A 25,462-nucleotide genomic window follows, 5' to 3' on the forward strand; every position below is an offset into this window, starting at 1 on the left:
TCTTTGGAATGAGAGACAATGAATTGTAATGATATTTAAATGTTAGGTTATAACAGGTTGTACTTACTACCAAATGAACAGTGGGTTTTATTATTCAGGTGAGAGACCTGTTTCTAATTCTGGGGCTTATAGTGACATCTAGGGGTGTTGATCTAAAATTCTGAAATCTAAAGATTTTTTTTTTTAAGATACTTAAATTCGACTTTTGTTTGATTTTCATTATTGAATTTACTTTTCTGTTAGATGTTACCTTTTTATCTGGTGGGCTGAGTATTCCTAGTGCTACCAGCTATTTTATCAGATGATATTTTTATTTTAAGTGAGTCATTTATGTATAGATAATGCATAGATGAATGCTTTTTGATAGTAACATTCCTGAATCTGTAAAATAAATGCAGCTGCAGAGATTGTAGAAGAGCATGCACCTGAGCATTGCTGTTACTTTGCTCTTATGTTTTAGCCTTTTTATAAACGCTCTTAAATAAATGTCTGATATTTCAAAGGTGAATAAAAAGAAGCTCTCTCCTAAGTTCACACAGAGTAAAATTGACATGAAATTAATTACCTGTGAAAGCTATGAAACTATGTTGAATTCAGAGAATCTATATTGACTGTGGTTGAAATATTTCCTTAGGTGCTGTGTATGATACAAGCCATTACAATGCTTTGCTTAAAGTCTATATTCAGAATGAGCACAAGTTTTCTCCAACAGAATTCTTGGCCAGGATGGAGGAGGCCAATGTGCAGCCCAATCGAGTAGGTACCCTTTTGCAGGATCTTCATTCCTAATAGTAGTCTCCATTTATTGAATGGAAATAATTAACTTTTTCTTTTTGTTTTCTGTAGGTTACATACCAAAGGTTGATTGCTGCTTATTGCAATGAGGGTGACATTGAAGGAGCAAGGTATTCTTTTGCATTTATGTTTAAAGGGATTTTCACAAAATCTGTTTCTCGTATTACCTACCAGTGATGTTGAAACTGATTTCTGTGCAATTCATAGAAACTGAGCAAAGCGAAGAAGGGTTTTATATATTTTAAGCAATGAAGAGCAATTTCCTTGAGACTGCTGAAACCAACACAAACAAAATAAAAATAAGTGATAGACCAGTGTGTTCAAATCAAGTTGCATTCACATTGCTCAGAAAATAACTTGTTTTTGTCATTTCTAGAACCATCATGAAAAAGTGTGAGGTTATGAAGGCTTGCTGCCTTTGTAAGAAAATGGCTACTGGGAAAGGCATTGGAGAATAAAGTGGGCTAAAGAGCAAGTTGTAATAATTCTGGTGGTTGTTGTTACACAGGACTTGCTGGGTATCTCTCTAACAATTTTAGCAAGGTTAAGCTGTAACTGTGTGACTGAGGGGCATAAGAAATAAGTGAAAGGAAGGTTAAAAAAAAAACCAACACCTTAGTGTCTGCATGTTCCAAAGTGGCAAATACAATTGTTTTATATTTTGCAGTAAGATTCTTGGATTTATGAAGAGCAAAGATCTCCCCATCACTGAGGCAGTATTCAGTAGCCTTGTGAAAGGACATGCAAGATCAGGGTAATGTTTAATACCTTTCATTCCTTTTGTTTACTGTTAGCTTTACTAAAATATAAAATGATACCGTACAGAAAAAAATTACATGCTGCAGAATAGTGTGATACTTTTGAATAATGATGTGTAGAAGACTGTCTCTACATTTATGAAGCAAAAAAGCTATTTAACAAAGGAAGTAGATTTTTTTCTTGTGTCTGAAAATCTTGTATTTCAAGATAAATTACTGTACTTTTGTAGTGTTTGAGACAAAATTTGCTGCACTTAGTTCTGAACTTTTATCATCTGTTAAAGTTGAAAGAGTATTTTAAGTAATACAATTATTAAAAAGATTTGCACTTTCACCTTTCAGAATTTGCTTAGTTAAAATAAGTTTCTTTAAGCTTGTTACAGTCTTTGTTTCCAATTCTAATTAATTTAGTAAGGAAATGTAGAAGTCGCAATAAACATCATTATGATTTAATCTACTGAGGGTCTTGCTTTGAATTCTTCTAGAGATATGAAGAGTGCAGAAAACATCCTTTCAGTGATGAGGATGGCTGGTGTTGAACCAGGTCCAGACACCTATTTATCACTGCTGAATGTGTATGCTGAAAAGGGTGATGCTGATAGCATCAAAAAGGTACTGCAAATTTGAATTTAAATACGACTTATTTGATCTTTTGTTCAGTATAACTTTGGAATGCTTTCTGTCCAGGCAGGAGGAATAAGAAATAATTTTATAATTGGTTTCCTCTACTTCAAAGTAATTAACAGGTTTTTTTAATTGCAATTGAATAGCTGGTTAATTGAAAGCAATGTCATAATTTCCAAAAAATACTTGTCTTTTGATAGTGGCATTTCACTCTGGGAAGATGGATTTGTCAGTGAGTGATTTAATTATTTAGGGTTGGTTTTTTTTTTTAAAGACAGTGCATATGAGGTATCTATATATTTATTTATGAAAATAAAAAGTAGACCTTGGTTATTCTGCTCCTTTCGAGCCATCCTTTGGCCATTGATACCACAGGATCTTTCCAGTAAAAATGTGGGGTTGTTTTTTTTTTTTTTTTTTTTTTGAGAATTCATACAAACAACTTGGGTATTTGTAAGATGAGGCTTCCTTACAGCTCTTTGTGTAGCAAAATTCTTTCAAGTATTTTCTCTTACTTTTTTTTTTTTAAATCAAAGGAATACTCACAAAGCAATGAGAAAATATCAAACCAATTTTCTGAAGATGTATCAGGAGTTTAATCAGATGTAGAGGACGAAATCAAGGAAGAGGATATTTGAAACAATTTTCTCCTGTGACTTAAACAAATAGTCATCAGCCAACATTCTTCCCAACAGTGACAAAATGTTTGATTAGTCATTCTTCCCTTTACAAAGTAATTTCTTCTGAAAGCCATCTCACAATGAGGATACCTCTGGCATTTTCATATATTATTAGATATTAGAAAGAAACTTCTTTTAGCTGTCCCTTTTTCTTTTTACAGTCTGCAGGTGTGTGAGTCCCTCTCAGTACTTGCATATTTTTTCTCTCTACCATGTTCCATGATCTAAATCTGTGGATTTTAAAAAAGAAAGAAACCCCAGGTTTTTGTGTTTGTTTTGATTTAAAAAGTATTCTGTTTTGAGTCACATTGGAATTGATGCAAGTTGAATTTATTTTGGTTTTACAGACTCTAGAGCAGGTTGAGAAGACTGAAGGGTACCTTATGGACAGGATTTTGATGCAGGTGATTTTTAGCCTTGCCAAGGCTGGTTTTCCACAGCACATCGAGGAAATTAGAGGACGCATAAAATTTGAAAGGGAATTAATTCCAGGTATGTTCCTACAGAGCTTTTTTCCTTGTTTTGTTTTTTGTTTGTTTGTTCTTTTTCCTTCTTTCTCCATAAATAGGTAATTCTGTAGTTTTGCCTTGAATACTAAGGGAAAGGAATATTTTTGCTATCGATTTGTGCATTAGTTTGTGTTTGTGTGTTTTAGATTGTATTTTATAAAATCTAAATATGAAACAGCTTTAATAATTTGCATGCAAAAATTAATCTATAATTTTTAAAAAAATTTAAAATTCATTAAGCTTTTATAAGAAAACAGCAAGTGTGGAGTCCTTTCTTCAAATACCACTGTTAAGATTCCTGTTGTGAGAGCTCCTCATGACTGCCAAAAAAAAGGGATACTAAATGCAGAATATAGTTTTTTATTACCTTTAAAGTCACTTCTGAATCACAGTATGTTTAATCTGATTGATTACTGTTAATTATGCTTCATTCATTTTCTTCTTTTTTTGTCATGTCTAGAAATTAGTTTCTCTTTTCCTTACCTTTCTGTCATGCTGCAGTGGTGATACTTCTGTAATTTATGGACTGGTCTTATGGAAAAAGTGAATTTCTTTGATAAATATTAATAATTCTGGAAAACATAGTCTCAAATTCGGGTTGTGAAACTTGTTTAAAAGTATGTTAATGGTACTTGTAAAACATTTACTTTTCTAGCTTTCACTAATTTTAGTAGCTTAAGGTGAAAAAGTTATGTGCACTTTATTAATATTGTTGTTCTCTGTTTTTCAATTGCTAGATGTAATGAACCTGTGTTTGGCTCTGGTAACTCACGGCTTTGAAGATATCAGCTTCAGCATTTTGAAGTCTTTAAGTCATTTATCGCGTGAAGATGTGGACCAAGGTAGCTTCTTCTTGCAACATTGTGTAAATAGAGATCTGGTAAGCAGAATAGTAGGACTTTTTTTCTTAATCTAGTAATGACAGTCGATTTATTTAGTTTAAGGCAACTGTGTAGATTGAAAATGGTGAGTTCTTTCACAGTTCTTCAAGAGGAAAAGAAGAATTTTATTATTTTATATTAACTTGAATAGTAAATTAAAATTCTCAAAGGAATCCTGTTTGGCTTGTGTAATACCCATTTTCTAAACATTAGAAGAATCTGACATTATTAACAGTTTGAGAAATTAATTTAATTTTTGAAATTGTTCACAGCCTGTGAGCAAGCTGAAGCAATTCTGTAACGAATTACAAGAAGCGAAGATGCACTCGGCACCTTTACCGTTTATCTTGCGTTGTGCTTTGGAGGCCAACAGATCAGGTACTCTACTTATTTAGTTGTTTTACCTGTGCTCTTTGGAGTACTTGGTCACTGTTTAAGTACTTTGTGTATGTTTTCAGCCTTGGCCATTGATGTGATGAAGATGATGAAGGAAGAAGGCTTGCCCATCAGACCTCACTATTGCTGGCCGCTGCTAGTTGCATATGGGAAAGAGAAAAATCTTAAAGGTGAGTTGTCTGATAAATGCTTTCGTGGCATTATGGCAGACCTAGGGCACAAATCTTACTGCTATGAGATTCTTCAGAAATTAAACTAAGCCCTTGCCATATGTCTGTCCCCCTTTCAAACAATTTTTCCTTCAGAAAGACTTTTTTAAAACCTCCTTTCTTACTTGATTGTCATACAGTTCTACAAATTTCAAGTCTCGCTTGACATAGAAAGATGTGTTTAGTTATCTTTTTAACTCTTCACATTCTTTCTGCATTGCAGTGTTCTTTATGCTGCTCATTACAATTTACAGTTTACTCTTGAAGAAAATGCAATCCAAGTGAAGAATTTAAAAGTAAGGTTATGTTATTATAGCTCTCTTGGACTGCAAACCCAGTCCTTTATTCAAGCCAGCTTCTTATTATTTGCCTGATGAACCAAACGTGAGTTTTGTTACAATCATAAAAACTGCAGGAGAACTTCCATAGCTGAATGTGTGAGCCTGACCTGACAGCATACTGATTGAAGGACAAAAATGCTCAATCTTTGGGATTCTTAAGTAGGTTTAAGCATTTAGCATACTTTCCCCTGTTACACATGGGGATGTCTACAGGATATGAATAAGAATTGAACAAATATTAAATTTTAGAGTACAGTATCTAATTCTTTGGTTTGCGTTATTGGTAATTCAGAAAGAATGGTATTGTAAAAAGATGCTTTTAACAGAAGTACTTCCCCCTTGGGGAAACAAAAAACTGTCTTTTTCATCTTATCTCACAGTATAATGTGCTTTAGAATGAGATGCAGAGTTGTTAGTGTGACACTGGGTGACAAACAAAATGCACAAACAACAAAAAAAGTGCTTTTAGCAGACTCTTCCATATCGCAATTTTATCTTAAATATACAGTCACATTCCAGTTTGGAAGAAATGCTGAAACAAGTATTCCCTAATTGTTTCTGGCTATAAAAATGTCTCAAGTCTCTTTCAAAAAGCCTTTGTGAAAACAATATTCAGTTTTTATTAACTCCTTAGGCTCTGTTCTTGCTAGACTACTGCCCAAGTGTATCTTCTCCCAGGTTTTCAAATCCCTGAAAGTTCTGTGATATTTTAAAAGTCTGGCAATGTTTTAGTTGGGTCCTTTGTGACTTACTTGAAACACAGTGTTGCCAAAAATAAGTAAATGGAAATCAGTGTCGTACTTCCCTGTGTGGATGCTGTATACTAAAAAAGCTGCTTGCTTTTACTCCTTAAAAATTTCACCTCACTAACACAATTCTGAGAGATGTTGGAAGTATTTTTAGATTTAGACTTGGCTGCCAAAATTAAAGCAGTATTTGAGTATCAAGAGAAACTTAGGTTTTGATACTTCTTTTGGTTCTTTGTCAAGATTGGAGGTTGCCTTAATTTGGACTCCCTACTGTAGAAATGAACAGTTGCTTTTGGCAACTGTAGTTCCTGCTGGAAGTCATGTAAGCATATTGAGAAGAGAGAGCTGATGAAGGATCCCTCAATTCCAGTATTTTTAGCCATTTTCCATTTTCTTGTTTTTCTGTCTGCAAAGGCATTGCATACACATACTTCTGTATGGCAGTAAGATAATGCTGTGAATTTGTAAACTCATTTCTGTAGCTTGGTACTCACTATCCAAGTTTATATTGTCAAGTGGAAGCATTGTACATGCCTACACAAATTAGTGATTTTGCAATTCTTGAAATACATTAGGTAAGAAGATAGCTGCTCTGTTGCTTCAATAATGAAGAACCAGTGTAACTCTTCTTGCTGAGTAGTGAGACAGGTTGTCTTCTTCCCTTGTGTAAGCTTGCATTCAATTTTTTCTGAGTTAGTAACACAAAAAATGAATAAATTACTTCCACTATCTAAAAATACAACCAGTACGCTTGAAGAAAGGCAAATGTGGGAAAAAACCCTCATTCACCCTGGAATTTTCATAGAAGAGAGCAAACAGTCATATGCTGCAGTGAGAACATAAGGGTAACAGCAGATAGTAAATGAATAGGATGATGCTTTCTAGGAGCAAAAAGTAATGTGAACAGAAGTATAGACACAGTTTTACATCTCATACTGAAAATAAGGTAATTAATTTCTCAACAAAGTAGTAATGCCCAGCCTAATGTGTGTAGTTTTGTGTCTTGGTATAGGCAAGGCAGGTAATGGAAGAGAACTTTGAGGAAAAACTATTAAAAATATGATAGGATGTGGACTGGACTAAATAATCAGAATAAATGAAATATAAGCAACAAGCTATCTAAAACTGCAGTGTACTGTCTGAATCAGTACATATAGTATGACCCAAACAATTAAATAACAAATAGTAGTGTTTAATTACATGTTTCTCTAATGTTTATTACAGCAAAATCTGACACTGGATATCAAAGAAAATTCTATAATTTCTATATTATGGAATTGTGTTTGAAAGAAAAGTAGCAGTGAAGTGGTGGCTAGGAGATGTGAAACTAAATAAGGCCATTTTTAAATACACCTTAACCACTCTGAAATAGCAAACAGTTCTTTTCAGTCATTTTACACAGGCAAATAATTTCAGGTGGGGCATTGCCTTTATGTACATCTGTTACATGAGTTGATAAATACTTGTTTCCTTAGTATTTATTAGGCTTTTAGGAATGAAAAGTGCTTGGAGGGTTTAAAAGATCCATGTGCAGTGAGTCTGTTACTGGCACTGAGAGTCATTTTGCTAAAATTTAAAAATCAGGAGGGCCTAGTGTAAATGAGCAGAAAGGTTCAACTTAGGCTTATTCCTGAATATTTTGTACCTCCCCTTTGCATTTGAATGATCATGTTATTTTTAAAACTTTTTACAAGTGTGTATTTTGCTTTTGGGCTCTACTGTTGTTGAGCTATTGTATAAACCATTGTTACATACAGAACCCATGGTTAGTGAATAGTATGTCAGTTTTTACTTTGGAAAATTAGAGTCTGGATCCAGAGGGGAATAAGGGTGGTGATTTCACAAAGCTACTGCTTGAAATCCTGTTTTATAGACAGGCTTTTCTGGAAAAGAACATTCTGAGTGAATTTGAAATTACCAGCAATTAACTTTAAAATGAGTTAAATACTATACTTTCCTGAACGTGACCTTACTTGTTGTGATGCCTCAAGAGGCTACCTAGAACAGGGGCTAGACAGTGATAGACGAATAAAGTAGGTATTTATTAAAAAGGCCTTCAAAGGATGCACCTTTGGCAGGACAACAGCCTGGCCAAGGCTACAACCAAGATGGAAGGGTCCCAAGTTTTCACACTTTTATGTTTTGGTCCATTTACATATTGGGGTTAATTGGGCAATGACAGCTTCAGGTTACGAATTCCCAGCCTCCCAGACTGCTCTCCTTGATTTGCTGTTGTTTATACTTTTTGGGCCTGAAGCTGCAATGGTGTCCTTGGTTCTCGGGCTGGAAAAGGATTGTTTTGTCCATCTAAACTGTGAGGAGAACTTCTAACATTCTAACATTGCATATGAAGTTCAGAGTTACATACTAATGCAGTACCAAACCTGGAAAATATGAAAGCTAAAACTTAAGGCATTGTTTGAACTGAAGTTTTGGTTTTTTGTTTCCTCAGAAAACTGCTTAAAGCCAAATTTAACTTCCCTTGCACATGTAGAACTGTACATAACTGCTTTAGAAATTCTTTCTGTTCTCATGGGACTGCTGTAGGGAGTAGGCATGATTTAATTGTAAGAACCTTATGAAATGAATGGTAGACTGAAAGGTAAGCCTCACTTCTCAGTTTTTGAAAAGATGCTCTACCATATAAATATTATGACCACCTCATAGTTCATCTTTCCTATATTTGTTCTTCAATATACTGGCTTGAGGATGGAATCTGTTCTGTTGTGGAGTTTGAGTGCTGTTTCCAGTATTGACAAAAAGAAGTTGTTTGACTTCTGTTTTGTTTCTTATTTCTGCCTTCTTTCTACACAGTTATTTGATTTTGTATACTCAGCTCCTGTGTACTTACATATGTCAGCCTAAGATCTCAAAAAGCCTGTTCTTGATCAAGCAGGGAGATGACCAGAAGACTTTACTGGGGGTTTTAGTCATGCCCAGTCTTCTGGATCAGTGGTCTCCAGAGTGGGGTGTGCAAGGCAATCCATTGGGTTGTGAGTGGGCTGTTAGCAAATAAATATTTTATCCTTTTTGGCTCTCTATTTTCGTGTATATTTGATAATGCCCACAATATATCAGTTCTATACATATGAATAATTTCTAAATCCATATACATGTATATTTGGGGGAGTTTTCTCAAAAAAGTTTGTGAGACCAGTGTTCTGCATGAACATGACCGCACTTCTGTGCCGTTCCTTTTTAGTCTGTTTTTTGTTGGGAGAGAGAGAAGAGGTCAGTGCATTTTCCAGTATGAAAAGCAAAGAATTTATATAAGTCCACGTACATAATGCTCAAATCTTTTTAACTGAAATGGAAATGTTTCATTGCTTAGTATTGTGGAAGATGTTTATTTGACTATAAAGTAGTTCTGCTTTTGGTGAGGTAGAAAATGTATGCAAAGCTTTAGGACTCTGTGTTGGTTTCATTAATCTTCTGTCGCCCCAAAAATTGTCCATCAGCCACCTTAAAAAAAAAGAAAAAGCTGCAACACATATTTGCATTTTAAGCTTTTGATTACTTTGGCTGTACAATTACTTTGGGGCAATATGGTTGTGGTATCTGCATCTTGCTGTTGTGCTGGTGTTCTGTTTCTCACACCTGCCCTTTCCTGCTCAGGAAATGTGCCCTAGTCTGTCTGCTAGGGGCTGGGGATGCTTGCTTGGGCTCAAACCTCCTGAGTGCACCACACCTTTGTCACTATGGGATCTAGTTCTTGGTCTTCAAACTTTAGTGTTACAGTTATTTTTGAAAAGGCTTCAGCAAAAGAGGACTTAATATATTTTCTGGGATGTTGAAAACATGAAACAGAAACTAGCTGTCAACATTTGAAAGGTATGAAGAAAGACTTAGTGTAATTAATTCTTTATTCATATTTTTGCAGATTCTGGTCCAAAAATCAGAGTTTTGTTTAAGGCAAACTCGAACAGATGATGCGACTTTAATCTAGTGTGACTTGCCTGCATGTATTTTCAAGTGCTCAAAGGGAATTCACATTTGATTATTTGCACCATAGTGCACTGCATAAAATATTCATGGAAGTGTCACTTTTCCATAGGTGGCACTCCAGGGCAAAGACAGGGACTTTGGACATTTTTAAAGTAATAAGTATGAAATGCAAGTTGAAAAAAACATATGCTGTTTGGTACTGGTGTCCTGCAGCAACTGACAAATCATTTTTACACCAGCAAAAAGTGATTATACCTGTATTGGTTTTGACAGGAGTTCAGAGTTTGGTAGCTAAGGTTACTGTAAGAAGTTTCTGCAAATCAGAAGAGTGTGAGCAATTAGAAAGAATGACATATACTCTAAAACTACACTTTACATGCTGGACTATTAATATTTGGTATCTGGTGTCTTCAAATGTGACTCTACAGAAGTGATACACAGTCTAGTTGTATGACATGATGTGAACCCTGTAAAAGTTACAATGTAGTGTCACTGGGCTTGAGAGAGACTCCAGGCTTTTTCTGAACTTCCAGTTTGAAGTTGATGTGTTGTAGGGTAATCTACCAATTTGATTACAAATGTGTTACTACTTTTAAACAGGCCCAGAGAAAAGTCCTGAACACTAATGCTAATCCAGTGGGAACAAAACTAAGAATGTATGGTGTGTTGAAGAATGTGTTTGTATCTTGAGTTTATGTAATTTACATCAAATTTCAGTTTTCTTTTTTATGTTCAATAATATGGACATTTTGATACATAGCTCTCTACAGTGTTCTGCAAACATGACTAACTCATATATTTGTTGTGTTAGAAGATACTTTTGTATAATAGCAATTTCCAAAGCAAACTCTCACGGTTTTTAAAGTACAGCACAGAATATGAAGTTTTGTAAATCTATTTTAAGTTTCACGGAAATGCAGGATTTTTCTTGGCAATTTCAAGGAGGGAAATTGAGAAGACAATTCCTTCTTTTGTAAAGCAACATTTATTTTTACATGTTGATGCTCAATTTTTCGTTTTTCTGAATGCTTAGCCTAATTAATTTTGCCTTGATAGGTATCTTTGAGGTCCTCAAATTGATGCACAAACTGGGGGTGGACCTTGATGCAGAAACATATACAGACTATGTTTTTAAAAACTTTCCTGATACTGAAACTGCCCATGCCCAGCTGAAGGTGAGTTTACATGTAAAATTTGTAAAAATGACTATTACAAGGCTTCTTACACTATGTTCTGTGAGGGCTTTAGATCCCAGTAGTGCTCCAAACATGAACCTGGTATGATGAAGCCTGTTTAGAATATTTAGAATATTTTTCCAACAGTCATTGCAGTGATGGTTTGTTTATCATGTCTTCTTCCTACTGCTGTTGTTTTTCTTCTTTAGAGCTAACCAAAGTGTTTTGCACCAGACCTAGTAGCTTTTTGTTTCCTGAACTGGAAAAGTTAATGCCTTTTTTTTTTTTTTTTTACTGGAGACTGGAAGTACTACAGTTGTTTCTGGCAAATAGGTTTGGGGTTTTTTTTATTTTTACTCGCTAAAGAATTGAGAATTGGAGACCAAATTTAAGTGTCCCAGTCTTTCTGTCTCTCACAACTTTATCTCTTGCAGCTGATTTCAATACAAAAAAATTTTGATCAGTAGCAACTCACTTGGCTGCCATATAGACTTCTGTAGAGCACCTTCTATGTTCTCAACAGCTACCTTTGGGAAGGAAGTATTTAAAAATAGGAAGTATCAGAAGGTCTTCTCTGTGTGAAGTTCTGTGGTTGATTGCTTTTTCTCTAGGAAAATGGCTGCCTGTTTGAAAATGTTGGGCTCTATGTAGCAGAGCTAAGAACTGAAGCACTACAGGGGAGACTGGACAGAGTTCTTTCTATAAGTGAGTATTTTTGTTGTTGCTTGTGACTGTGTACTTGGTGATAGTGTGGATTGTTTGTAGGCTAAGAGATTTACTTGTATTAGTATGTGAGGTTTCAACATATGAGGGGAACTTGAGCAAAGTGCTTATCATGTGAGGTCTTCTATGATGATTTGTCAGATTGAAACTACCAATTCTGAACCATAAATCTTAGTTTAATTCTTCTTTAGTATTGAACCTGGCCGTAAGATTTACATACAGTTATTGTTATTTGCAAATAACAGCTTTGCCATGATTGTGACAGGGATGTGACAGTCTTGTACTTAGAGAGCTTAAGCAAAGAGTTTGTTTTTCACAAGACCTGTGAGGTGGTTGGTGCTGGGATTGCTTTTGTTTGCAGCATCAATGACTCCAGAAAGCGATGAATGATACAGCTCTGAAGTACCACAGAGTTACTCATGAAAAAAACAACTTTAAAGATCTGATGGTCACTGACATTAACCTGAGGGTGTTCTGGTGATCTCTTGGTCATGGAAGTTGTGTATAAATGTGATTGGTTAATTAGGCATTGAATTGTAGCATGTTTAAGAGTTTTCTCCAAAGACTGTTCTGATGCTCAGTGCTTGCAAATGTTAATTCATGTCATTGACTGAATGTATGGGATGGGATAATTTGCTTCCTTAAGTAGGAATACACGATTCTCTGCAAAATGTAAATAATTAGTTTTTATATTCCTAGTATACTAAGATATTAATAAAATATCTAAACTTGGGCTAAATCTGCTACAGAAAAATCTCTTTGTAAACAACAGTTTTATTTGTCCAAGGCTCAGGGAAAAAGCTTAAGTAGTTGCTTGCTGCAGTTGCCATTAACTGTTTTATTTAACAAATACAGAAATAAGTCGTCTATATACCATGGCTCTGGGAAGCCATTGTGTTGCAGATGAGAAAATTAAGTAGTTATTAATCAGTAATTTGATTTTAGTGTTGGAGAGTTATCAATTAGTGAATCTTTAAAATTCACCTTACATTTTACCAGTATTTTGTTTGGTTTTATTACAAAAAAAAAAAAAAAAAAAAAAAATCCCAAAAAACCCCCAAAAAGCATAAACCCAACCATTGACCCTAAAAAAATGAAGTACCTAAAAAAAAAAAATCTGAAATTTTTTTCAAAGGAGGACTGTTTATTAACAACAATGAAATCCCTTCTGGAATGTGAAATAGTTTGGTGTTTTTTTCTCCATGAAAATGTAGACCCCTCCATTCATTCTGGTTAACTGAAACAGGCTGGTTTTAACGTGTTGTAATACACAAATACATGTATGCCTGGTATATAGTAAATGTGTATATCAAAAGTATGATACACAGAATAAGTTGAATTCTGTCTTACTGTCTCAAAATTAGTATCACATAGTATATTATTTAGTCATTGTCTGTGAATTTAAATCTTGCAGTGGTATTTCTGTTTACAAAGACCAGGGTTAATAATTCATGGAGACATATCAAATTTCTTTGAACTTGAGCTTTAAAGGAAGCTACTCCGTAAATAGTTTACCAAGCTGAAATGAATGCTAGTAAATCTAATTAGCACCTATGTGATGATAAGGCACAGATATTAAACAGCCAAATTTTTTTTCTCTTTTTGACTTGTCTCCTTTTGCAGTATTACAAAGAGGAAAAAATAGATGCAGTATGGAAAATAGTTTGAGATTGTCTCATCAGTGTAGTCAGAGGAGGCAAAGGTTGGTTATTAATGCTGGCTGCTATCTAGGTGTATTGATTCAGCTTCTTATGCCTCATAATGTATAGATTTCTGCTCCTGACAAGATGAAAACTCCGAAGCATCAGCTGCGGAATCTGGGCACATAAGGCAGTGTACATGAGAGCCGCTTTTTCCCTTTATCATGCCATTCCATTCCACTTCATTGTCAGCCCCTTGATTTTCTCAGACTTGTTTGTTGCTAAGGAAACCAGGTTGCCGATTGTCAGCAGCAGCTGAGCATACTAACATGCTTTTCTGCTCGTCTTTTTATGAGCAAAAAGTTTAATATACTGCTGGAGGAGAATTTGTATTGAGGGTGTCTTGAAACCAACTTTACCTGAGCTTTTCAAACAAAAATAAATGTTCCAGCATTTAAAACTGGAGTTAGACTAAGGGAGTGCTCTTATGCCTTTGACTTCTGAGGTTCCTTTAGAGCTGGTATTTTTATTTTGGTTATCTTCTACCATATTGCAGCCCTTGCTGAAAGGGCCCTGTGCAGTCAGGTTTTTACAGTAGTTAATTCAATTGTGAAGCTGAAGTGAGATGATGATAACTTCATACAGGACATAAATGCACCCACTACTGAGTTTTTTTTCTTTGCTGGTCTACGGTGCTGGAATGAGAGACAGCAATTCTACAGGAAGAAGGTAGAATGCTATGGAATATTTAGACAAGAAATTATGTAAAGATGAGGACGTGAAGCATAACTGTAAATGACCTCTCAGGAACATCTGATTTTAAGTGATTTTGTAGTTTTCTTTGTGTTCAAATATTGTGTATTATAACATGCAGAACTGTATATTTGTCTCTTTTTCCCCCTTAGATTTAATTTAGATGGAACTGCTTTTCCTTTCTTCTCAGGGAATTTATACTAGCAAAAGAAAACACTTAAAGTGGTGTGCCATTGACTTTTTTGCTTGGATTTTTAAAATTTATTATTATTATTATTATTTAAAAAAAGAAATGGCAAAAATTTAAAACCTGTTTTAAGGCAGGTGTTCAGTCTGAAACAATTAACAAACTATTTGCTTTCAGTAGATCTTTTTTTGTTCCAGGACTAATATTAATATCTCAGGTTTTCTTGATTAGTATTGTTTGAGGTTTGTTTTGCCTTTTGGAATTGGTCTTGTATTTTCTTACAGATGAAGATGTTTTATGCAATTAATAATGCATATAAAAAGCTAATTTTTTAACTATTGGCATTAAAGGCAATGTAGAGGGAAAACTTCTCACTCCCTGAATATTTGATTGCTTTTGAAATGGATCAGATTTAGAGCTGATAAAACCAGGTCTGTTTCTAACACTTGGATATTTTAAATCTTAGTTTATAAATATTTGTCAGCTTTTAGTAAACTATAAAAAATAGCTTTTCAAGTGATGGTCTATTTATATGATCTGCTGAGTTGTTGCAGTTCATGGATTTTTTGACAATGACTTGAGAAACATTGTTTTCATTTACAGTGTCTTCAGCAAGCACACCTGCTGTTGATTATCGTCTGTTTAGAAACAGCCTCATTTTGGGTTTTAAAAGGTAAGGTTGTTATATGAATACTTTTTTTTTCCTATGTAACAAAGTTCCATGTCTTTTTTTGTCTTTTTGAGCACAAGTCTGTTGAGTCCTTTGCCCCCTGCTCCATGTTTGAAAAGTATCATTCCATGTCTAATAGGAGATACTGTTCCTCCCTGCTTTCCTCATTTTCCTTGCCTCTGCTATATTTGAGCATACACTTGAAACATTATAGATAGTAGATGAAAAAGCACAGGACAAAGAATAATGAAATTCTATTTGCCAGTATAAAAACTTAGGGTACTAAACATTTAGGGGTTCATCATTATTCATTATTTTTTTATAAACAGCTATACTACTGTAAAATTTTCTTAAAGAGCATGACTATTAACTAGTAAAGTAATAGGGTGCTTCATGAAGATGAAATACCAGTAGGAGCCTGGCATATTCTGCTACATGTGCTAACTTTCTGTGCCCTCTGGTTGAATATGGCTCCTGAGACTCAGGTGTAACACCCAGCTCTGAGCTACATTGCCAGGACTTTGTATTCACAGTCATGTGGTTCTGTTCTGCAAGGAAAGTTCCTTGTGAATTTGTAAGGTTGCCTTAAGCTTATGTAAGTATATGTGAATTAACAAGCACTTCTATCACACACTGCCTGCCCCAGTCAAATGTTTAAGACTGGGAATGATAAGGGTTTTTTCAGCATGCCTACACCACAGGGAACAAGTACTGAGGACCAGGGTTTGAAGGCTGATTCTGTTATTTCCTGGAATTTTTTAATGAGTATGAATTAGAACTGTGTTTGGGTTGGATATTAGTAAAACTTAACAGGTGAATATGACCAAACAATTTCCTAGTAAATTGCATGTCTAGCTGGTCCTGTTGTATTATGGGAGAAAGAGGAGAAAAAGCAAACCAGTGTTGAAATTTAGTTTGTTAGCTAGGCCCTACTGGCCTTGGCATCCAAGGGATAAGTGAAATAATGCTTTAGATCTAGTAGGAGTATATTGCTATTCCTTTAAATAGTCAGCCCCAGAATCATCTGTTTCAAATGTATTTATTAAAGTAACAGATTTTCTAAATACATATTCTCTCTCTAAGTGTAGATAAATATCCAACTGAAGTAGGACTTTGACTAGAAAGCAAACCATGCCAATGTTTACCACACACAACCAACGCTAGCCTGAAATATCCCTGCCGCTGGGGAACTGTGCAGGTGTGCAGAATGTGATTTAAAGTATCTTTAAATGTCATCATACTGCTAGCAAACTAGTTGCTAAAAATTGTAGTTGGCTCAAGTGAAACAGTTACTCTCCTCATAGTGGGAACAGTTCCTGCTGTTTTAATTACAACAGTTATTGGACATCTGGACTAAAACCTCTGATGGAAATTAGGGTTAGGGGTCTTCTGATGTGATTTGGGGTGGGGGGGGATTTTTTTGCTTTTTACTTCAGCCTTTCTTACCACTTTTAAATGTGGCATAAGTTTTGTTTATCTGTTTTATATTACTCTTTTTTTTTTTTTTTTTGCTTTTCTTGCTACGTGGTGTCAGCCACTGTGTTCAAGGTTGCCTGTGATCAGATTTTACCCTTACATTATTTCTGAAAGCATACCCACTCATGTTGCCTTTTCTGTTTTAAACTTAATGGCTAGAACAGCCTGAGCATGAAACTGGAGGGTATGATAGGAGAGAAGAAAGAGTATTTGTAGGTTTTGTAAAGACCGCAGCAAAATTTTATGGCTAAATGCAGGTCTAGAGTGTTCAAATGACCAAAGTTCAGGACTGGAGTACAAAAGTACAGGGTAGGGAGGCCAGGGACGCATGAACAATGTCTGTGGCAGACTGGTTTATGGATTTCTGTTGAAACTGCTCTTCTCTAGTAACTGCTTCAAAGTATTCCCATTCTATTTGCCTGATGTACCATTACTATTTCAGAGTCAAGTACTTTAGGAAATTGATGCATTTGATATCTGCAGTTCATTGTCATCCTGTCAGTGGTGGAGTGAGTTCATCCAACAAAGCTTAACTAACCTCACAGATGGCATTTTCTTTTCCCTCTGTGTGGACCTGCATTTGACTCATTTTCAAATACAACTGGCAATTGCACAGAAAGAGCAAATGTTTTGTAGGCTTGAACTTCCTAAATAAAATCCTAAACTTATGTGAATGCATTGAAGCCTTTGTGCATCTCTTCACCCCGACATCTTATTTTTCTCTAATGACAATTACAGGAAGATAAAATTGTGTCCTAAGTTTTTGTTCTCTTACCCTTGCCTGTGTTAATGCTGTTTTATAGTTGTCGAAAAGTTACAGTTTTTGAAAAGTTACAGCTTCTAATGTGATTTAAGTTCTGCAAATTACAGGAAAACATCAGGTTCTTAATACTCGAGACAGCTGTTTTACATTAAGATGTCAGGGATTTTATATTTTAGTGAACTGGTTGAGGTGATTTTTGGTTGTAACCTCATGATGTACAAAGATGTGTTCTTCCTCAAGTTCTGTCTCAGTCTATGAGAGGAGAAATTCAATGGTTTATTTTCTACTTTTTAAAATACTACGTGTTTCTCTCACTATAATGAACATTATACCTTAAGAGATTTGATTACTTTCTTCTTTTGCATAGTATAAATGCATTAATAGCTGCATGTAGTTGTCTTGGTGTATTAAAAGTCTAATGCACAGGAGAGTTAGATTTTTCTTTTTTTCTAGAAAATTTATGTAGCAAGTGTTTTCTATATCAAGTGCAGCTTGTTTGAGTGAAGTGTATTGTCTTGAAATGCTAAATAGAGAAGTATAAAACAAAAAAATACAATTAGAATATGTTAAAAAATTGAACTAAAACCAAAACTAAAACACTTTCTTATTGTAGTTGATGTATTTGGAATGTTGCATTATTTGAAGTTTTTTAGCAGAGATTGTGACCATGTTGAGTATAGTAAAAAGTCCTAAAGTTATTCTGTACAAAATCATTTTAAACAGTACGTGGCAATTATTATATTTTAATTTCTTTTAAGTAAGATACTCATGTTAATGTTCTGTGTTGTTTTAAAGAAAGCTACAAGAGTAAAATCATTTTGTTGCTTTTAATTTGTTATCCTTTGCTGCCCTCTTCAGCTCAGATGATGTACATCTATGGAGCAAGGTAAGTGGAGATGAAACTGTAAATAAAATCAAGCTTCTTTAGGCATTGCATGTTTATGGTGCATTATAGTAAATCCAAATTCTGAGACTGAAAATTGTAGACCTGATTAATTTGAGTAAGACTTCTGTCAGTGGTAGATCAGGCAAGTGTATCAAACTGAATTTTCAAATAGGACAGTTAAGTAAAATTGTGAAAAATCAAGTGTGCTGTTACCATGTCATTTAGCTTATTCTACTGCAATTTTTAAATCTATGTAGTTACAGCTGAAGGTGGTTGTAGCTTCTGGAAGAAAGTCTGCTATGGTTGTGCCATCTGGCATCAATTTACTTTCCTGCCCTCCCTGAACTTTCTTCCTGTCCTCACGCTGGTGGTAATACAATAGTAAGGCAGACATAATTTCTCAAAGTTTCTGTTATATGACTTAAAGCATTGAAGTCAAACCCAGATAAGAGAAATTAACTGGATTGACTCAAAGGGAAATTACTGATCATCTTGCCAACCCTACATTAAGGCTGCATTAGGAAGACACTGCAATATAACTTGGTCATTGCACTGTGCACAACGTTAAAATAGAGGAAATGTTGGTAGATACTCCTTTGGATGTGGTTTCAGAATTTAGGAAGGGATGCACTGTGCTTTTTGTTCTTATTCTTCAGTACTGTAACTGCTGATTAATGAAAGTTCATTTTCAGTTTTGCAAAGAAATCTTGGAACAAAATGGAAATTGAGATTTAGGAAGTCACTGATAAATGATTTGCATAAAATCAGTGCAGGATTTTTTTGCATTTTACTACCTTTTACTGTTATGTGATGATTCTGGTGAGAGGATGTTTTTGTCTGCTGCCTCTCTTCTTCCTTTTTTGCATTTAAAAAAAGGGAGAGCAGGGAAAGAAAAAAGGAGATCTTTTATTGGTCCCATTATGAAAATAATTTTTAAGGACAGAGCTGAAGTGTTGGTCGTCTGCATGTGAAGTAATATCTAGAGTTAATTCTGCTCTTCATCACAATGGAAGAAAAATAAATTTTGTTGTCTTCACTAAGTTTAAAAGTAAATACATGCATTGAACTTCTAAAATAAGAAATGCTAACTTGGGAAATAAATAGACATCTAGAAACAGAAATACTACTACCCTTTTTTTCTGTAATTCATCCCATTTAGTATACTGATATTTGAGTCAAAAGAACTGTTACGACTTCTGTGGATTTTATTGCAGTGTGTATTGATTTATCATAGGAAGATGAGGGGAAAAGTGCAGCAGAAAAGCTGTAGTTTAACTGTGAACAGTGTCCATGGTGTTGGTAGAAAAGTAATAGGTAAGATACTCAGTTGTACATTTGGTATTTTCTGTCTTTATTTATCCATTTTCATCAACAATTGAAGGTGAGGGTTCCTTTTCTTTTGTCATTACTTAAAACACAGCACTTTGCCTGTGCATTTTCACTGCATCTCCTTCTGACTTTGAGATTGCATTCTAGCATCATAGGAGATAAAACAAAAATTCTTAACACAATTTCGGTTTTTAACTGAAGATTTAATTAATGAAAATTATTTAATTTCCTTAACAGTCAAAAAAAATTTAAAGTGATGTTGTTTAGGTTAAAGTGCTTGTAGGTAAGATGTGGGGGTTTTTGGGTAAATACCTTTCTTTGAGAGGAAGTAAAGTCTATATATTTCTTTGATTTGCATGATGGATCAAACGAGTGCTAAATGTAGTTGAATGTAATTAATTTTTATGAACGCATGTTTTGTCATTCAAAATTGCACTTACTTACAACAGCTTATTTACAACTAGCTGTCCTAGCTACCTTAATTCTAGTACAGCAGGATAAATGTTGTTCCTTCATTATTTTTTTGTACTTGCTTTTTTCAGATACAAAAAATAAGAAGCTTTTTAGGACAATTTCAGCCTTTCGGTAAATTGGAACATAATTGTAGCATCTTCAGGAGCGACACACTTTAAGCAGTGTCTTAGGATAGATAGCTAACTTCCTGTAGAATGATATATAAACAGAATACTGGAGTGCTCTCTGTCTTAATGCTGTACCTCGGAAAGCATTTCTGTTTGCAATATTTTTTCAAGAAAACCCTATTATTTACCAAAAAAACCCTTTGTGTTTCTTAGGGAATGACTATGATGTAGTAAAGAATAATACTTTAACAGAGAGATGCTTTATTATTTTGAGAATTCAATTTCAGATACTGTTTGTCCTTGCTTGCTTCTTTTGGCTGCAATGTACGATTATTCTGTCTTACCAGATAACAGAACTGTTGTACAAGGATGAACGTTATTGCCTGACGCCTCCAGGACCAACTGGTAGAGTTTCAATTTCTATGATTGTAACTTATCCACAAATCCGTTCTTCTGTGTAATGATGGGTTTGAGGGATTACAACAGTAAACACTGATTGCTTCTTTTTGAAAGTGAAATTTGAAAACATGTTGGGTAAAATCCTGATTCAAATAATCAGAGCATATTCTGTGAGATCCACGAGATTTTTTTTTTAGAATTATAAACAAATCTTGCTGATAATTAATTTTTCTAAATTTATAGATAGATAGAAATGGAGATTTAGAAGGAATACAGTATCAGTGCTTAAATACTTCAAAAACAACAACAACCAGTTTTCAACCTACTTCTACCTGTAGTAGTACAGGTACTGATTTTATGAGGCAAAATTGTACTTAATATCCCAAATCTTCGACCTTAAAATTAGTATACTTTTTTTGTTTAATGTCTTTTTTTTTTTAAAGGGTTTGGTTTTTCCTCCTCCTTTCAGAGCCAGTGGGGCAAGGAGGTATGGGGACAGCTAACCTTTGAGAAGACAATACTTGATGCTCTTCCTATTCTGAGAAGAGCTACAGGACCCCACATATTTTTGCACTGCATAGATAAGAAACTTAGCATAATTTGATGAAATATGTTCATCTTGACTTTCATTGGCTGATAGGCAGTTTCTTCAGTGTTACTTGCTCAAATAGTTAAAATTTTTTTGTATGCTGTTATATTACTATTACAATATTAATGTAGCTTGGTAATGGAATATAATGGGTAAAATGTACAGAATAAATATGCAAAGTGTTAGAAATCTGTTTTTTCTTTTGAGCAATGACAAAATATTTGTGGCAACTATTTGGGGTAGCAGGCAGGAAAGGGGGGGAAGGCCTTGGGCAGTACCACTTCTGTCACACAGTAGTGGAAAAAATAGATTGAAGTAAGATTCTGTACTGAAAAGCTGTCACTGGGTCTGAAAATAATTAATATTCCTTTCACTCACCAGTTAGATATGTGCTCCCAAACCACATAATCTCTATGCCTCAGTGATCATTGTTGCCATTTCAGAGCCTCTCATCAGGGTGACATCTCACACCAAAATGATTTCTTATAAATTAATCTTGATAACATGACAGTCTCGGTAATTTTAGTGGAATGCTTTCTCTTGTTTTTTTCCACAGAAGCTGTTGGCTATTTTCTTTATCACTTGATTGACAGCATGAGTGACTCAGAGGTACAGGCCAAGGAGGAGCGTTTGAGACAATACTTCCATCAGCTGAAGAAGATGGTACCATTTCAATTTTTGCTACATAATGCCTGTCCTGCCTGACATGTATCTATTAGGTTTGAAATTGCTGCTTTTAAGTACAAGCAGACCACTTCTCAATGACATGCAAGAGCTGGAGACTCGAATTACGTCTGAGATAATTTCTGTTAGACAAATTTCAGTTTGGTTGTGTTTCAAAACTCATATAATTTTTTTCCCCACCTCTTGGTACAGAATATAGTTATCCCTACAAGCCTCTACAACGGCATTTGCAGACTGCTGGACTCCTCTCAAGTTCCCGAATTAATTAAGGTCTGTGGTTCTATAGCAATTACTTTGAATCTGAAAAAATCTCTGAATATATTCTCCTTTGCAAACTAAATATCTTCATGCAGTGATTATATGTAAGCCTTTTAACCTTTCTATGATTTTTCACTGTTGTAGTTCATTTCATTTCTAATGTGAAAGGGATACATTTAATAAGTGCTGTTTCAAGTCAATGTAATAATGCTGCAAAACACAGCTTTTTTTCCCATTGCTGTTATATAATTACCTCGAACCTTTTTAGTATGATATGCTTACTTAAAGGTTGAACTTTGGGGGAGATCAGTGATATTTTTGTCTTATTGAATTTCAGGATGTAAGGTTACTGTGTGATAAAAAATCCCTGTCTACAGACAACATTCCAGAAGTAAGTAAATTCACAGATAGCTATGCTTGTTCTTACTGTAATAACACTGTTTGGATATGGCCTTTAGATGAAGTGTAATCACTAGCTTTCAGGTCATGGAAGTATATTAACGTTATTTAAATCTACCATTTGAAGTTCAGAGGTTACTTTCCAGAGTAGGAGTAAAGGCTATCCAGATTTTCACATAGACCTGATACTTGACCTTGGAGTTGGCCGAGGTTTCATGCCTCGGTTTCCCTGTCTCGTAGATATATTTTTTTGGAAGTTCTAGTTAGTTAACAGTAGTGGTGTGAGTTTGTAAATTACAGTGATCCACTTGAGTGGCAGGAACCATATACTCGACCACTGCTTCTAATGGTCGAGTGTCAAGTCTTTACATTTCAGATCTGAGCGAAGTGGAGAGAGATGGGAAAAGAAACAGGCTTCTGTTCCCTACTTCCCTGAACACAAAGATCTGGGTGCAAGAGAAACAGTAATGTTGACCTTTGTAGATATGCAACTTAATGTTGGGGTTTTTTTTTACTGTATTCTGACTCAAGTCTTCAATTAGTAGGCACTATTTAAACAGATAAAAGCACCTTAAATGATTAAAAAATTTCTTGCAGTATGAAAGAAGAGGATTATTTTGTCTGTCTTTTATTAAAGTGATCCGACAAGTTGTTCAGGGAAAGGTGTTTTTGCAATTGACATTCTTTCTGTTACCTCCATTTAGAGTGCTAAATCTGACGTGTCTGCTTTGGAGAAGAAGCTAGAAAAGCAAAAAGCTGAAAACCAGCCTATTACAGATGTCTTGAAACAACTCATACTTGCTCTTTGTGAAGAAGAGGTATCGTAAGCAATGCAGAGATAATTGGAAACACATAGCTATATTTTTAAAGGGGCATAAATGACTGTGATATTGAAAGACACAGTTAAGCAAAGACAAGTGCAGTGCTTCAGGTTTCATGGTTTGATGCTTATAAATCAAACATAAGTGCAAAAAGCAATTAAATCAAAAGGTTAACTAATTTCAGCAACACCTTGAATGGCATGTTTTGGGGTTGCTGAAGTTTGTTTACAATAATCTGCAAAGTGAATGATAGTAACAGCTGTGATAGGTTTATCATACATGCCAAATGTCCTTTCAAGCCATGGCTCCGGTCTCTTATATCTAGATTGTCAAGCAACTGATACATGCACTAGTCATTTGCAATTCAAATATTACTAGGTTGTTAATGCAGGGATTGAAATTCCATTTTCCTGCAGGAGGAAAGCTCTTCTGAGATAAAGGGTCTCTTGCCTGCGTTCGGCAGGCGTCCAGCTGTAGTTTACATTCATTTAGTGTGTGTCTGTAATTTGTGGGGTATCACCACACTTTTGTTCGGTTTCTTGTTCAGTATGATCCTGCCTATAAAGCTGGATATATAGGAACAGTAACAGTTGTGCAGATGATAGCACAATATTCTCTGTTGCTACGAACACAGTTTAGGAAGAGTTGTACATCTCGGCTGTGTATTTCTACAGTTTAGCATATGAAATAAGCCTAGATGCAAACACCATTGCAAGTTCAAAGTGGTCAAATGTATGAATAAGAATTTATAGAAAAATAAGCTTTCTATGGAATTACTAAGTAGTTTCTTACTCTTTAGGAAGTAGTTTTGGTATGTGTTTGGCAGTGTACTGGATGAAAATGGTTATGAATTCAAAATAAATAAGAACTGTTTTAGAGTATGCTAATCATGTTCATGATCTTGGGATTAAAATAAAATAATTTCTCTTACATTAAAAAATGCTAGAAATGTAAATGCAAAGCAAGAAAATTCTTTTAGAAGTCTACCCTCAAATTAATGTAGAAGATATTCTACAAAAATAATGTTTGCAAAACAGCTTTCACTGTTGAAATTTGCTAAAGCATTACAGCAGTGTGTTTTTGTATGTGATCCTACACTACTAAAAGCACTAAAGCAGTCATGTAACTGCACACTGAATGTATAAGATTCGTAATGTCAGGTTGACTTTTCCTCTAGTTCACATCTTTGCTTTGTTCCTTTTTTAGAATATGCAAAAAGCCCTTGAAGTGAAAGCCAAATACGAACCGGACATGGTTGTCGGTGGCTATGCAGCCTTAATAAATTTGTGCTGTCGACATGATAATGTAGAAGAGGCAATGAACCTGAAAGAAAAAGTGTAAGTACACCGGCACTGAAACATGTCACAGAGATTTATGCTGATACACAGACCTTGTTGAATTAAGTAGGTTGAGTATTAACCCCCTCATCCATTTTTAATTAGTTTTCCCCAACAATGTATGTGCATTTCAAACAGTCATGGGTGTGGTTTTTGGAAACAAAAAAAATTGCTTTATGTAATTGAACATTAGAAACACCTACTTTGTGTGGCCAGTAATTTTTTAAAATTTTTATTTTGAAAAAGGCAGATTGCTACATAAGATGTGGGGGGGGTTTAATTTTAAACATGCATAGTGTCTAAATTGAATTTTGGCTTAATTTAGAGTTAAATATAGGTACCTGTATTGTGTGTTACAAAGGACTTAGAATATGTTTAGAGTGCAGCACACCTATATCGTTTTTAGAATAGCAGTGTTACTTTAAGACTGTCAACAAGGATTCTATTTTAAATTTTTATATTCAGTTCTTTGTATCTTGGCTGTAAAAGTTAGCTCCCAGCTAAAACATGCCATGCATGACTTAGCCCGGAGCAAACTCTTACAGGTGATCCTTCTATTTGCCCCTTTCCTCTTTCCCTCGAAAGGGAAATGGTCTGATGCTATAGTGAGTCACAAACAAGTTATATGTATTTCAGGTTCTCTCTCACATACACCCACAAAATACTTGCTTAGGTTTTACAATAGGGTGGCAGGCAGGTCCTCATTACACTCTGCTAGTGTTAGAAATGAGGTGAAATGATTGAGCTGTGAATGTCAAGAATTTTGCCACTATGTAAATAAGGGCTGTGTATTGGCTTTTGCTGCACTTCTGCTCTCACACAATCTCCAGAGTGTGCTTGCAGGAAGTGAAACTCCCGTCTTCTGCTGGAGTTTCTCTGCCCTAATGCATTTTTACTAATCTGCC

The 25,462-nt window shown here is 34.9% G+C and overlaps 1 protein-coding gene across 4 annotated transcripts in view; it reads left to right on the forward strand.

Moving 5' to 3' along the window:
* LRPPRC (leucine rich pentatricopeptide repeat containing) overlaps positions 1–25,462 on the forward strand; it is a gene marked incomplete at its 5' end in the record, with an annotated part of 85,121 nt that overhangs the window by 12,694 nt on the left and 46,965 nt on the right. For all 4 annotated transcript variants that reach the window (XM_083856556.1, XM_083856557.1, XM_083856558.1 and 1 more), the window contains 18 exons: positions 635–756; positions 847–905; positions 1,463–1,549; positions 2,039–2,165; positions 3,205–3,349; positions 4,104–4,246; positions 4,520–4,625; positions 4,706–4,813; positions 10,944–11,062; positions 11,674–11,767; positions 14,969–15,038; positions 18,133–18,160; positions 20,418–20,475; positions 21,615–21,721; positions 21,935–22,012; positions 22,338–22,391; positions 23,104–23,217; positions 24,427–24,557. In XM_083856556.1, coding sequence (XP_083712682.1) covers positions 635–756; positions 847–905; positions 1,463–1,549; positions 2,039–2,165; positions 3,205–3,349; positions 4,104–4,246; positions 4,520–4,625; positions 4,706–4,813; positions 10,944–11,062; positions 11,674–11,767; positions 14,969–15,038; positions 18,133–18,160; positions 20,418–20,475; positions 21,615–21,721; positions 21,935–22,012; positions 22,338–22,391; positions 23,104–23,217; positions 24,427–24,557 — 1,750 coding nt within the window. The remainder of the gene's footprint in view (positions 1–634; positions 757–846; positions 906–1,462; positions 1,550–2,038; positions 2,166–3,204; positions 3,350–4,103; positions 4,247–4,519; positions 4,626–4,705; positions 4,814–10,943; positions 11,063–11,673; positions 11,768–14,968; positions 15,039–18,132; positions 18,161–20,417; positions 20,476–21,614; positions 21,722–21,934; positions 22,013–22,337; positions 22,392–23,103; positions 23,218–24,426; positions 24,558–25,462) is intronic.

This window comes from Zosterops lateralis (genome assembly GCF_965231275.1).
Source record: "Zosterops lateralis genome assembly, chromosome: 3".
NCBI lineage: Eukaryota > Metazoa > Chordata > Aves > Passeriformes > Zosteropidae > Zosterops > Zosterops lateralis.